Source organism: Pelobates fuscus, chromosome 2, assembly GCF_036172605.1.
Source record: "Pelobates fuscus isolate aPelFus1 chromosome 2, aPelFus1.pri, whole genome shotgun sequence".
Lineage (NCBI taxonomy): Eukaryota > Metazoa > Chordata > Amphibia > Anura > Pelobatidae > Pelobates > Pelobates fuscus.
In genome coordinates this window covers 67601094-67614211 of record NC_086318.1, presented here as the reverse complement: position 1 = coordinate 67614211, position 13118 = coordinate 67601094, and the positions used below count along the sequence as shown (strand labels likewise).

At 39.3% G+C, this 13118-nt stretch overlaps 1 protein-coding gene across 3 annotated transcripts in view; it reads left to right on the top strand.

The window, feature by feature from the left end:
- LOC134586604 (ephrin type-A receptor 3-like) overlaps positions 1 to 13118 on the top strand; it is a 200073-nt gene that overhangs the window by 118520 nt on the left and 68435 nt on the right. For 2 of the 3 annotated variants that reach the window (XM_063442227.1, XM_063442226.1), the window contains one exon: positions 3380 to 3488. In XM_063442227.1, the coding sequence (XP_063298297.1) occupies positions 3380 to 3488 (109 nt within the window). Of the gene's footprint in view, positions 1 to 3379; positions 3489 to 7291; positions 7393 to 13118 lie in introns of those variants that run through there. The other variant, XM_063442228.1, reaches the window with a different exon arrangement.

The following is a 13118-nucleotide window of genomic DNA, read 5'->3' as shown; positions in this document are numbered from 1 at the left end:
AAATGGAATCCCTTTACACTGTGCTATCATTTTATTTAAAATTGGTAAATTCCAGTTCCCTCTACCATGCACATACACAGAGTTACCATATTCTATAGGTGGCAGAAACATGACCTTCATTATTGACATAAATGGTTTACAAAGTTTTCTAAAAACTGACTTATTATGTTTATGTTAATATTGTGCATTAACTTTAAATAGAATGTGATGGCAGATAAGAACCATTTGGCCCATCTAGTCTGTCCAATTTTCTAAATACTTTCATTAGTCTCTGGCCTTATCTAAAGTTTAGGATAGCCTTATGCCTATTCAATGCACACTTAAACTGTGTTAACCTCTACCACTTCAGCTGGAAGGCTATTCCATGCGTCTACTACCCTCTCTGTAAAGTAATACTTCCTGAAATTATTTTTAAACCGGTGCCCCTCTAATTTAAGACTATACCACATACACTGACACACACTAATACACATGCAGGTAAACAGACACACACAGTGACACACATGTAGATGCACAGACACACAGATATACGCAATGCCCCTTATACAGAAACAAACCCTGACAAACATACAGATACACAGAGGCACACTTTGACATACAAGTACATATATAGACAAACCGATACACATTCAGACACAGATAACACACACAGAGAACACATGCACACAGATAACACACACACAGACAGTTAACACATATATGACACATACACACTGATAACACAGACACACAGACACACTCACACACAAGCAGATCACACACACAGAAATAACATATACACACACACAGATCACATTACATAATTTTAGCCACCCCCTTCTCCCCCCCACCCCCCCTGCTTTCATAACTTTTTGGTGCAGGAGTGTGGCTTGCCTGGGGTCCAGTGGCATGTGGCTGGTGATGGGAGTCTGGTCCAGGCTCTCCCTTTCCTAAGCTGTCCTGGCTCTCAGTATTAGATTCAGACAGTGTGTATTTTTTGTATATTTGCCTTCCTACGGCTGGAAAGGACTTAACTAAACAGCAAAGTTTGGCTCTCAGCCTGTCGTTGTCATCCAGATTTGGATAGCAAATGATGAATTTTACCCTGTTTGGGTCTTTACTTAAAGCACCAGAAGAGCCAAAGAGGTGGTGGCTAAAGAATCTTTGTACCACAGCTTCTGCAATGAGTACAATTGAGTACAATGCGTACCCACTTAGTCTTCTCTATTGTGTTCCCCGCTCTCCCTCGTGGCTCGTTGGTATGCTGGAAGCAAGTGACTTGTACTCACTTCCTCCCAGCACCGCCGCATGATACAGAGTAAGGGGCTGGTTGCGCTGTTAAAGGGCTGAAGTGTGTGACCGGGCCTCTGATGATCGATGTCCATTGGGTGGCCCTAAGTGTATGGGCCACCCTGTGGGCCCCCTAAGCTTGTGGGCTTCAGCTGCACTGGCAGTAGTTCCACCACTGCACTGATCGGACAAGTGTTCTTGCTGTTGCAGGATTTCAGAAAATCACTGTAGTGCAGTGTATATCACTATCAAGGATAACAGAGGTCAGGAAGGTTAATAAATTACCTCGGCGAAATTCACAGGAAATCAATGAGAGGGAAATTATGCTTATCTGAGAGTCTAAGGTATAAATACTCTCAGAATTTGGTGGAAATTAGGCATAAGTTTGAGTGGTTTCAAAAATGCAAGAACCCATGTATTTAGATTCAGTAGCTACAAAAGACTTATAAAGTGGGGCAGTGTCAGTGAGTGTAGTGGGACGTCGAAGTGGTGAAGTGAGGAGTCTGGAACACAGGGTGAGTATTTCAGACACTCAGATTTAATGTACAGTTGTATTAATGCTGCATTACCAAAAAAGGGAAGCAGTTATTGACCCATGCTTGTTACAACAACATTAAGAAGAAAGAGCACTCAAGATACTGTTACTGATTATTCCATTATTCCACCTCAGGTGGACCTGACTACGTGTCATCAAAAACTTTAATAAGCACTACATTGTGTAAAATTGGACCTAAGGTGGTATCCTGGTATCTGCACTTTTGCACATGAGTCCTGGCATCTTCATCCCCTTGCTTCTTCGTTCCTAATTTTGCTTGTGACAGATTCAGTAATTAAAGTTATATTTTAATTTGCATTCTGTTTATACATGTGGTATCAACTTTAATGAGGATAAGACTTAGTTGTTTCCTTGTTTTGTTTATTTAATGATGAAGTGTGAGTTGCTACCTAGCAAGCGTTGATACTGTTGATTGAACTTGATCCTTGTTAATGGCAATTATTTATAAAACCGTAGAGTACATTTTTTGTAATGGGTTGGGCGGGATCACTTGGGTGTGAAGTGCAGCTGAACCATAGCAATTTGTAATGAACAAGAACGTTCACTGTAACTTTCTTGGTAATTAGCTAGAAGCCAAATACTAATTAGGTTGTTGTACGTTGCATATTCTCTAGAACATTCATAAGAGAAAACAAACAATTTACAATCTAAAAGTTACTCATAGCTTAACAAAGTGTTAAATGGTGCTTCTATATCTTTCAGACTTAATGTTCCCCACAAAAGGACATTTCCAGATCCTTATTAGATTCAGACAGTGTGTCTTTTTTGTATATTTGCCTTCCTACGGCTGGAAAGGACTTGTGTGTATAACCCTAATATTTTTTTTATCATGCCATGTGTTGCACCCAGGTGCCCTTGGAATTAAAAGTAACTAAACAGCAAAGATTGGCTCCAGAGAGGAACTTACACAATCATACTCGATTGTACAAATTCCTCCCAGGCTATGGGCTCAGCTCTGCTTACTTCCTTGATCGACAGAAAATTATGATGCTCACACCCTTTTGACTTATTAATTAATTTATGTATTTGACTTGTTATGTTCCATCTAGAGATAACTTTCTCAATTGAAAACCTCTGCACGTAAATCCTCAATAATTTCAAGCACATAAAAACAATACAGAAAGGAATAAAAGATTGCTTGTTGGCAGTGGAAACAATGACACATTTCAACCAGTGTCCATTCTCTGTGTCTTGTGACTACATGTGTGATGGACACTGTGGCCAGTATACACGTCACTTCTACTGTACAGGCAGGTATATCCAAAAGAAAACAAAAAAAATATTTTATGAAATTCTGAAATGTGCTGTACTTAAACTCTATTTATTGCATAAATACAGTAGGCTTCAAAACAAAAATGCATTTCATTCCTGCCCTTTTCATCAAAGAAGTGCGTTGCCCTTTCTTTGTATCTTCTCTTCAAAACATGAAAGATTCTAGAATGATTAAGTATCTGCTTGTGATTGTCAGTCTTCAGTTCAAGATTCAAAAGGCTCCATTCTACCATTTTTCCTTTTTCTGGATGTTTGAGTGGTTTTCTCTTTTTGATCTTTCAGATATTATCGCCATCGTTGACCCAAACCAAATTACTATATTGGCCATCTCGGTGGCAGGAGGAATTGTTTTGCTGATTTTCCTGGTGACCTGCTTCTTTGTCAGTGGAAGGTAAATTTTCACACGGCACAGTATGCTTGCTAATATCATTGCCATCTCACTTCTTCTGTTTCCCGCATACAGTAGATTTAATCCAACCATTATGTTTGTATCGTAGACCAGTCCAAATTACTGCTAGGCCTATCACAGTAAATTAAATTCTACTGTCAGCATGTTTCTATCTCCCTACTGAGATAGTAATAAACAGTTCACACGTAGCGGTCACAGGTTGACTTACTGACATGGTGCTCAGTCTATTAAAGTGTAGGAGAATAATCAACACATCTGTTTAATCCATAGTGTTTTGTTTTGTTTTTTTAGATTTTTTCTTTTCTTTATTTGCCTGTTTATAACAAAATCTGTTTTATATTGGTGACTAGAGTGATGGAAATGTATTTATGTAACTTAGTATTTTATGCAAGTTTCATTGTTTTGGTGTCTATTTATATCTCTGATCAGAGTATCTTTTTTGGTACTCGTTGTCAAGTTAAGTCAGTGTGAGCGCTCCGTGAAAGGTGTCTGTTATAATTAATATAAAAAAAAAAGCTTTTCCATCAGTAATCCTTAGATTTTTTTTGTAATTATGTGCAGCTTGGTGGCACATTCTATTATAAAATTAGAACTTGGACACATTTTCAAGTGTAACATAAATAACAACAAAATGCATGTTGCAAAACACTAGAATTATCAAAGTGATCACTGAAAACAATACTTCTACGATGAGCAATTTATTGTAGACACTTATCCTTGGTGCTACACATGCTGTTTGTTCTCATTATGTGACTTCATGCCAGGCTGACTCAAAGAAAAATATTGCAAGCAAGGCACAATTCCGAACCTCAGTAAATGGTGTCATCAATGTGGCTCGTGTAGGAAGTATCCCTGTGGGTTTCACAATTTTACTATGTAGACTTTGTGGAATTTCTACAAGATACACCCTACCACCTGTTGTAAACGTTTCCTGAAGAAACAGTCTGCAGAAATTATTTCCTGATATGCTTATGACATAGAGGCAAAAGCTAGAGTGTCCATTACCAGGACAAGTAGCTGTCTGTAATGGGAAATAGGCCAGCGCTTAAAATATCGTATTATGATGCTTACATCCCTTTTACTTATTCATTTATTTATTTGACGTGTTATGTCCCATCTAGCAGCTGTGCTTTAATTAAAGTCTTAGATTAGCGACTTCTGAGTGTTTGCTACTCTGTTCACATGGTACGTCTTGGCTCTGATGCAAAACCGTTCTATTATCGGCAATACATTGTAAACCTAGTGTTTCATTTACTGCAACCACAATGTGCTTTTCCTCCCTGTCTCCAGCAGTATCTGAGTCAAGGTAACCTTGCCCAAAGTATTTATTCCCACTGATTACATTATTGATTACAGCACACAGTCTAATGATTGCTGCTTCTTGTTCTGAAAAGTCTTTTCTAGACTTTCTTCATTAGGTATTATTGCTAGTTCAGCTTGTTACCCCAAGTGCTTTTGATTCACTCTTAGTTATAAAAAAAACCTGTGGTTTTCATGTTAACCCTTTGGATGGAAGAGGGATAAGCAATGCATTGCCTTACACAGTTGCCACTCAGCAAACTGTTTGAATGGGAGAAGCGCAGTGCAATTCTCATCTATATGCACAGAATACTTTAACCCCTTAAGGACACATGACATGTGTGACATGTCATGATTCCCTTTTATTCCAGAAGTTTGGTCCTTAAGGGGTTAAAGGGACAATGTAGACACTGTAACCGTGTCATCTCATTGAAGTGGTTATAGTGATTGGCATCTTCTGGAGTTCTTCCTTTCAACATTACACTGTTTAATGTTTTAATGTTTTTATTTGTAAGCAGACAAGTTGGACGCACAGGAACAGAGGGATTGAGAGCCCTGCTCAATGAGCTTGCATGCTAGAGGGAGTGGGGTATAGTGACACAAAGGGTAAGGGTAGGGTAGAAAAGTAGATTGCTAGGATAGTATTGATGGCTTAGTGTTTTGTTTCAATGGCAGTTGCAGGGAAGGAATCAGGATTAGGGGAGGGAAAGCTGCTCACAGTTTAATTTATATGATTTCCTAAATAAGTAATTTTTTTAAAGATTTTTAGGGGTGGAGACTGGGTAAAAGTTTAATAGAGAGGGGAAGGGCGTTCCATAGGAATGATGCAGCCCTAGAGAAATCTTTAAGGTAAGCATCAGAGGTAGGAGTACGAACAGAGGTTAGACATAGGTCTCCGGCAGAGCGTAAGGCCTAGATGGGACATATTTGTGTATTAGTGAGGATAAGTAGGTCAGAGCAGCATTGTGAAGATATTTGTAAGCAAGTATCAGGACCTTAAATCGAGTCCTATATCTTACGGGAAGCCAATGTAGGGACTAACAAAGGGGGAGGCATGGGAGGTGCGGGCGGACAGGAAGATGAGCCGAGCCTCCGCATTCATTATAGACTGTAAGGGGGCAAGTTGGGAACACGTAGGACCACTGAGAAGCAGATTACAGTTGTCAAGGCGAGAGAGGGCAGCGGCATGGAAGAGCACCTTTGCCGTATCAGACGCTGAATAGGGTCGGATGCGTGCTATGTTTTTGGAGATTGACTTTTGAGGGACACAGACAAGGTAGTAGCAACACTTGAGGGAGGGAAGACCAGAAGTTCTGTTTTGGACAGGTTCAGCTTAAGGAAATGAGCAGCCATCCAATTAGAAATAGCAGAGAGGCAGTCAGAGACACGAGTTAAGAGGGGTGGTGAGAAATCATGGGAGGACACTTGTTGACGCTTAATAAATAATATTAATAATAATAATGAGGACGCAGTAGCATGAGCAGTGATAGGTGAAAGTGATTGGCTGTGAGTGTCAGCTGGCCACTTTCAGTCTTCCACAGCCCCCATTGCTGGTATAAATCAGTATAGCTAGAAGAAAGAGTGTAATCTCTTACTAAGCAATACCTCCAGTAGGGACTGGGCTGTGGGTGGCCAAGGACCCTAATTCAGTATTAAATTGCTCAAAAATTGTTTAACACTGCATGGAGGGACAGCGTCATGGAACTCCAGGCACAATAACCAATTAAATTAGATAAAATTATTACTGTGCCAATAGTGGCTTATTGACTAAATTGAAAATCCTCTGTAATTCAAAGGGAATTTTAACTTTAAAGCAAACATAGCAAAACTGGACAAATTCTCCAAGTCAGATATGCATCCACTTCGCCTACATTGCTTTTAATTTGCAATTCACTTTGAATTAACTTTACATTCTCCTCAATTCTCACCTTACTGAATAACTCTGGTTTAGTGCAAATAATTTTGTTTCTGGTTTCATATCTGATTTTTTTGTGAACGTCCCTTGTTTCAATCACCTGTATTCCTATTATACAGAGTTTCAAAAATACAAGTCCTATTATTATAGAGCCTAAAATACAGGTATACAATATGTAGTTGCACAGTGATGGTCAATGTGTCGAAGGAATGAACTTGCTGGGTGCAAAGTACAATGGTCCATATGGAGACCCCAACATTGCTATCTGACCAATAAAACCTTCACTTGGAAGCTGCTGCTCTGGGAGGGTTCCTGGATACTTATTAAAATGTGGTAGGCACAGAGAATATTATTATTTCATTGTTTAGTATACAAACGTACATTAATTTATTAGTGTTACTATGTTGACAAAGGGAAACATTTTAATTTGTTCATGTATATTTTCTGCCCGTAGATCGATGTTGTGCTGCACATAGTGCTTATACTAGTTTTTATTTCTTTAATTGTATCTCATTAATACATACTTACCTTAAATTGGTATTCATATTAAATGGAGTATTATTTTTTTCAGAGTGGAGGTTGTGATTAGGCCACTGAAAGACCTACTATCTGTGTTTTTTAACGCACAACGGTAAACCACCATGCTTATCTACTCTTGAACTGTTTTGTATTTTCAAGGCTTTTTTTTTTTTTTCTTTAAAGAGGAAAGCGGTCTGCAATTAGGGTCAATTTTAACAAACCGTCCAGAAACTAAAAAAAATCTCATCCTACATCATTTTTTCAGAATTTGATAAATCTACCCTTAGGTGAAAGCATTTTTAAATGTTTCTTGGAAAGTTCAAGACAGAATGGACTTAGCAGACTGGTTTTCTCTCCGTGGCATCGCTTCTCAAATATTTGCAAACTAGCAATAATTTTGGATATCTATATGTCTTCCTATTTCTATGTTCCCCTGAAAACTGTGTCTAAGAACCATCGAGATTTACTCAATATTACTACTAGAACAGCACGTAAACCCGAGATGGTGGTGACCCATTAATACTTATTAAAGACTAGATTGAGTGCAAAAATGATCAGATATATATTATATATGTTTATGTTTGTGGATTTATTTTCTATCCATATTCCATATTCTTTCCATACCTATTACTTTGTATCCAGAAGAGAAGGAAAACGTACGATAGAAAAGTACTCCCATCTACTTCATCACAGTCAGCAACAAATTGAGGAGCTAGACGTTACTCAGCTACGTATTAGACTGAGATACGGATATTATTACATGGATATTAAATCTCTGGATTGGAATACGGCTGAAGCAATGTTTAAACCAATTTAATGAGAATTGTAAACATGTCCAAAGGTGTGAACAAGTCATGGACCAGGGCACGTGAAACACCCTGCAGTTATTTTTTGACGTGTGAAGTTGGTGTCACAGCAGTGGACCTGTGTGGGTCAATTATCACATCTTGAAAATTCCTAAATTAATTTACATTTTCCATGCATGCTGCTTTTTTTACCCTCAATGTGTCCCTGCTAGGTTAAATAGCATCATATGGTGCTCATTGATGATCAATTGTGTACATTGTATTCTAGAAAAAAAAACACTGCACTTTTTATACTTGCTAACATTTCAAAATTCCAGTGACACTTTGGAGGAAATTTATCACAGTCTTGCCGATGCTTATACATCTAATTTTCATTGAATATTGGAACAGTTTATTAAATCTGTCAGGTTTTTTTCCCATCTATTGCTTCTTTTGAGCACAACAGATTTATCAATCTTTCCGACACTTCTCTTTTTTTCTCCTACTCTAAATTTAGCAGTCGCCTGTAATGGAAATTTCTGTGAAAATTGGGGGATTTTACTATGAAGAAAACTGTCATTTTTTGACCACTTTAATAAATATGATCAAAATAATGAAATGTAATTGTCTCTCTCCCCTCATTCATTCTTCCCTCCTCGCTGTGTTAGAAGTAATTTGAAGTAATTCTGCCGTGCAATAATTTTTTTTGCCCCAGCTAAAAAATAAGTAAATGAGCAACATAGATTATCTCTCCTTATAAATGTATACTTGTATGTTCCTTTGTTTTTTTTCTCTGATATGTCATACAAAAAATAGTCACACACACACACACACACACACACAAGCACGCACGCACACACACTTGTTCACCTCTTCCCTTTAGTTGAATGTCTCTTAAATCCCATTGAAGAATGTAGATGCCCCATCTTTATGCAAACATCTGCCCTTATCCCTGTCCATGACAAAACATCTGATTTGATTTTTGGTATTTTTCTATACCACACTCCTATTTCATATTTTTGATATGTTGTTGGGAAAAAAGAAGCCTCTCTGTTAGGAATTTAAGTCCCATCGATCAGAGTGTAAGATGCTGCTTGCCCATACTGGAACTAACTCCTATCAAGCTCAGTGAGATTCTGTCTGAGGCTGGTTGGAGCTAAATATACATTTGATGTAATTGACTTAGTAAGACATCCAATTGCTTAACAGTAGACTTAACAGCAAAAAAAATGTGGTTTGGCTAAATCGATTGATAAAAAAATAAAAATTAATAATTAGTTCAGGTGGTCTGAAATTCATTGATGTGACATTCCGGCTTGGATTCATTTCTTTCATGCAAACAATGTTTCAGATGAACCAAATGGGCTTCAAAATAGGTCAATCGGTGTCCTGCAAAATATAAATATTATAATATATACCTATATAATACAAATATAGATTTTTTTTTTATGCTTCTTCTTTTTTTCCCTCCGTTGTTTACTTCTCGCTTGATCTATAAAGAAAATTAACATTCTTAATAAGTATTAACCATCTTTTTTTTTCATCAATCATCCTTTCTTTTGGTTCCACGATGGAGCTCCGAATTATTAAAACAAACAAAACTGTTTGTCTGTTGGGTTTGATTTGTTTCATGATTCACCCGTATGCCATTTAGGAGTTACAAAATTCGAACGACTCACTGATGGCCCAAAATTCGGATCAATTGCCAGCCATCTTGAACCAAATGCATACATCTACTTAACAGCCTATGAGTACATGAACGCCATTTTTTCTTTTTTTTAAGTGATGGAAATCTGTTGTGAAACGTGCCAGTTAATGTGTCCATTACATAGTTAACATATGTTCATTTTTCTTTCCACCATCCAGTGGAAATAGTTTTATCATGTTGTGTTGCATAGGTCAAGGTGATTTCCTGCCGGTAGAGAGCTACTGCAAGTAGCAGAATGTTGTGCTAGTGGTTGAGGTGTTATGCTGTATATACTGTCCTACAGGTCTTAGATTGTTCTATTGTTGGGGGTGAGGTCCTGGGCCGCAGAAAGTAAGGTGATATACCTCAGTGGACTTTTTGCTGTGCAGAGAGTGGATGTGTTTGTGCTCTAGGGAGTTATATCTTGTGGTGTAGGTATACAGGTGTTGTGCTGCCGGGAGAGAACTATGAAGCCATTGGTCGCTTACTAATCTATTCACACAATTAATGTATCTGCTGAATACAGCTCAGTTGAGTCCCAATTGACTTGACTCATTGTTGGTGCATTTCTTACAAGGGTATTGTGAGATAATGACTGGTATAAAGCAACACGTCTTACGAAACAGCCTAGAAGCAAGAAAACAAAACAAAACAATTCTTCACTACAGATGAGTTTCATTAACTTGTGAAAAGAACTGATTAACACCTCTGGGCTGCAGACACACTTCAACACATACATATTAGGATGTGTAGACTTGTACAGAAATACTGACTGGCATTTTTCACACATCCAGTGCTTTCATCAACCATATTGCAATAAACAGATGTGAAGCAGGAACTGGATAATATAACTTGAAAATTTTAATCTCAGCAATACGAACACAGTATTCACCCTATCGCTCTGTAGCAAAAGGTGTAATAATGCAAGCATCACTCATTGTTTGAGACTTTCACTTGACACAATGTCGCACACTACTAGCAGCTCTGCTGTCCATTCACCTTTGTGTTCGGTGGTTTAAAGATAAACAAGAGATCTGGAATAGCTTGCACATTGTCTGACGCATTGCTGATCACTGACAATGAGACGGTGACAGGGAATGACTGGGAGAGAGGGAATCCTGGATTTTTTGCTTCTTCCTTAGACACCACATGGGTTAGAGGGACAGCTCACCTCCTAAAAGACAGATATTCAATGGAGGTAGAGAGTAGAGAGGAAGGATTCTATCATCCAAATAACAGAGGTAGTAATACAGAGGTAACAGAGATGAAGTTGTTTTGGTGCTCGGAGAGTCCCTTTCCCACTTTAAAGGGAATGCAGCTCTCTGGAGTTTATTCAGTACCAAATTGTAATTAACTGAAAAATAGCAAAATTGAGGCTATAAGAGGCAAGATGAGACCATAGATGCTTTGGCAATTTTTTTTCAAATAGGCTATTGTTGCCAAATTTCTCTGTGTTGTGAACAAGCACCTCTAGGTTCTCTGCACAACATGATCAGGTAAAGATAAGTTCAAGAGACACATATGCATATCCTGTGTCTACAAACCTAAAACAATATGAATTGTTGCAGTGCTATACTTCTGTGGGTGAGTAAAGAAAAAAAGTAGGCCATTGTAAAGTAATAAACATGTATAAGGGTATAGCTCTCCATATCCATTGATACCAAACATGGTGAAATCAGAAGATATGAGGCAGCACTTACTAGTAAAGCAAATATAGGACAGTGCTGACATTTTTATTGGTGAATGATTATGTGACAGAGAACAGGAGTCAAGGTTGAACACGTGTCCCTCAGGTGTCCACAGTCCTTCTGTGATATCAATAAAGTGAAGTTCCCATTCAGCTCTAGCAATATGAGTTTTCTCTCTATTAGGAATTAATTGATTCCCTAACAGTATCAGCAGACACCAATGAATGATGTCCAGAGTTGGAGAAAACTCCTATTGCTAAAGTGGAATGGGAACTTCATGGAAGACCTGCATTGTCTAGCCTTTCAAAAACGCTCAGTGATTGTGATGATATGTAGAGTGTCCTTTTAAAGGGGAACTGCCAAATCCCAGAATTTTTTATGTTATGTTTACTTATTCCTATGTTTAACCCCAGGGACGGCGCGTCCATAAGGCAGCACAGGCGGCCGCCTTAGGGCGCACCGGCTCTGGGGGCGCCAGATTTCAGTGACCGGCAGGAGGGAAGCGCTCCCTCCTGCCAGGTCACCTTCTGGACCCCCGGCAGGCGGCAGCGTTCTAATGAGAGGCGGCGAGGGAGCTCTAACCTGTCTGCTCTGCTCCCTTGCGCGCCGTTTGCTGATTCTGCGGGAGCCGGATTATGACATCATATTCCGGCTCCCGGCATCAGCAGACAGCCCGCGAGAGAGCAGAGCAGACAGGTTAGAGCTCCCTCGCCGCCTCTCATTAGAACGCTGCCGCCCGCCGCACTGAAGCCCCACTGGACCCCAGGGACACATCCACACCAGCTCTCCAGGTAGGGAGATTGGGTGGATATTATTATTAATTTCTGTGTGTCTGAAAGTGTATATGTGAGTGTGTGTGTGTGTCTGTGAGTGTGTGTCTGAAAGTGTGTGTGTCTGAAAGTGTATGTGTGTGTCTGTCTCTGTCTGAAAGTGTATGTGTGTGTCTGTGAGTGTGTGTGTCTGAAAGTGTGTGTCTGAAAGTGTATGTGTGTGTGTGTGTCTGTGAGTGTGTGTGTGAGTGTGTGTTTGTCTAAATGTGTGTGTGTCTGTGTATGTGTTTGTCTGTGAGTGTGTGTCTGAAAGTGTATGTGTAAGTGTGTGTTTGTCTGTGAGTATGTGTCTGTGAGTGTCTGTCAGTGTGTATGTGTTTGTCTTTGTGTGTTTATGTGTTTTTCTGTGAGTGTGTGTCTGTATGTGTTTGTCTGTGAGTGTGTGTCTGTGTATGTGTGAGTGTGTGTATGTGTCTGTGTGTGTATGTGTTTGTGAGTGTGTGTATGTGTATGTGTTTGTCTGTGAGTGTGTCTGTGTGTGTGTGTCTGCGTATGTGTTTGTCTGTGAGTGTGTGTGTCTGTGTATGTGAGTGTGTGTATGTGTCTGTGTGTGTCTGTGAATGATTGTATGAATGTGTGTGTCTGTGAGTGTGTGTGTGTGTGTTTGTGAGTGTCTGTCAAATCAGTGAGAGTATGTTTGTGATTGAGTGTGTGTCTGTCAATGAATGAATGAGTGTGTGTCAGATCAGTGAGTCTGTGTCTGTCAGTGACGTCTGTGTGTTTGTCATTGAGTGTGTGTGGCTGTTAGTGTGTATACACCACTGAGTGTAGCGTGGCGGAGCGGAGCGCAGTACAGGAGCTTCTGTTTCCTGTACCCGGCCAGACTGAGAGGAGGTGCTCACTGAGAGAGCACTTCCTGTCAGTCCAGCCAGGTACAGAAAACTGAAGC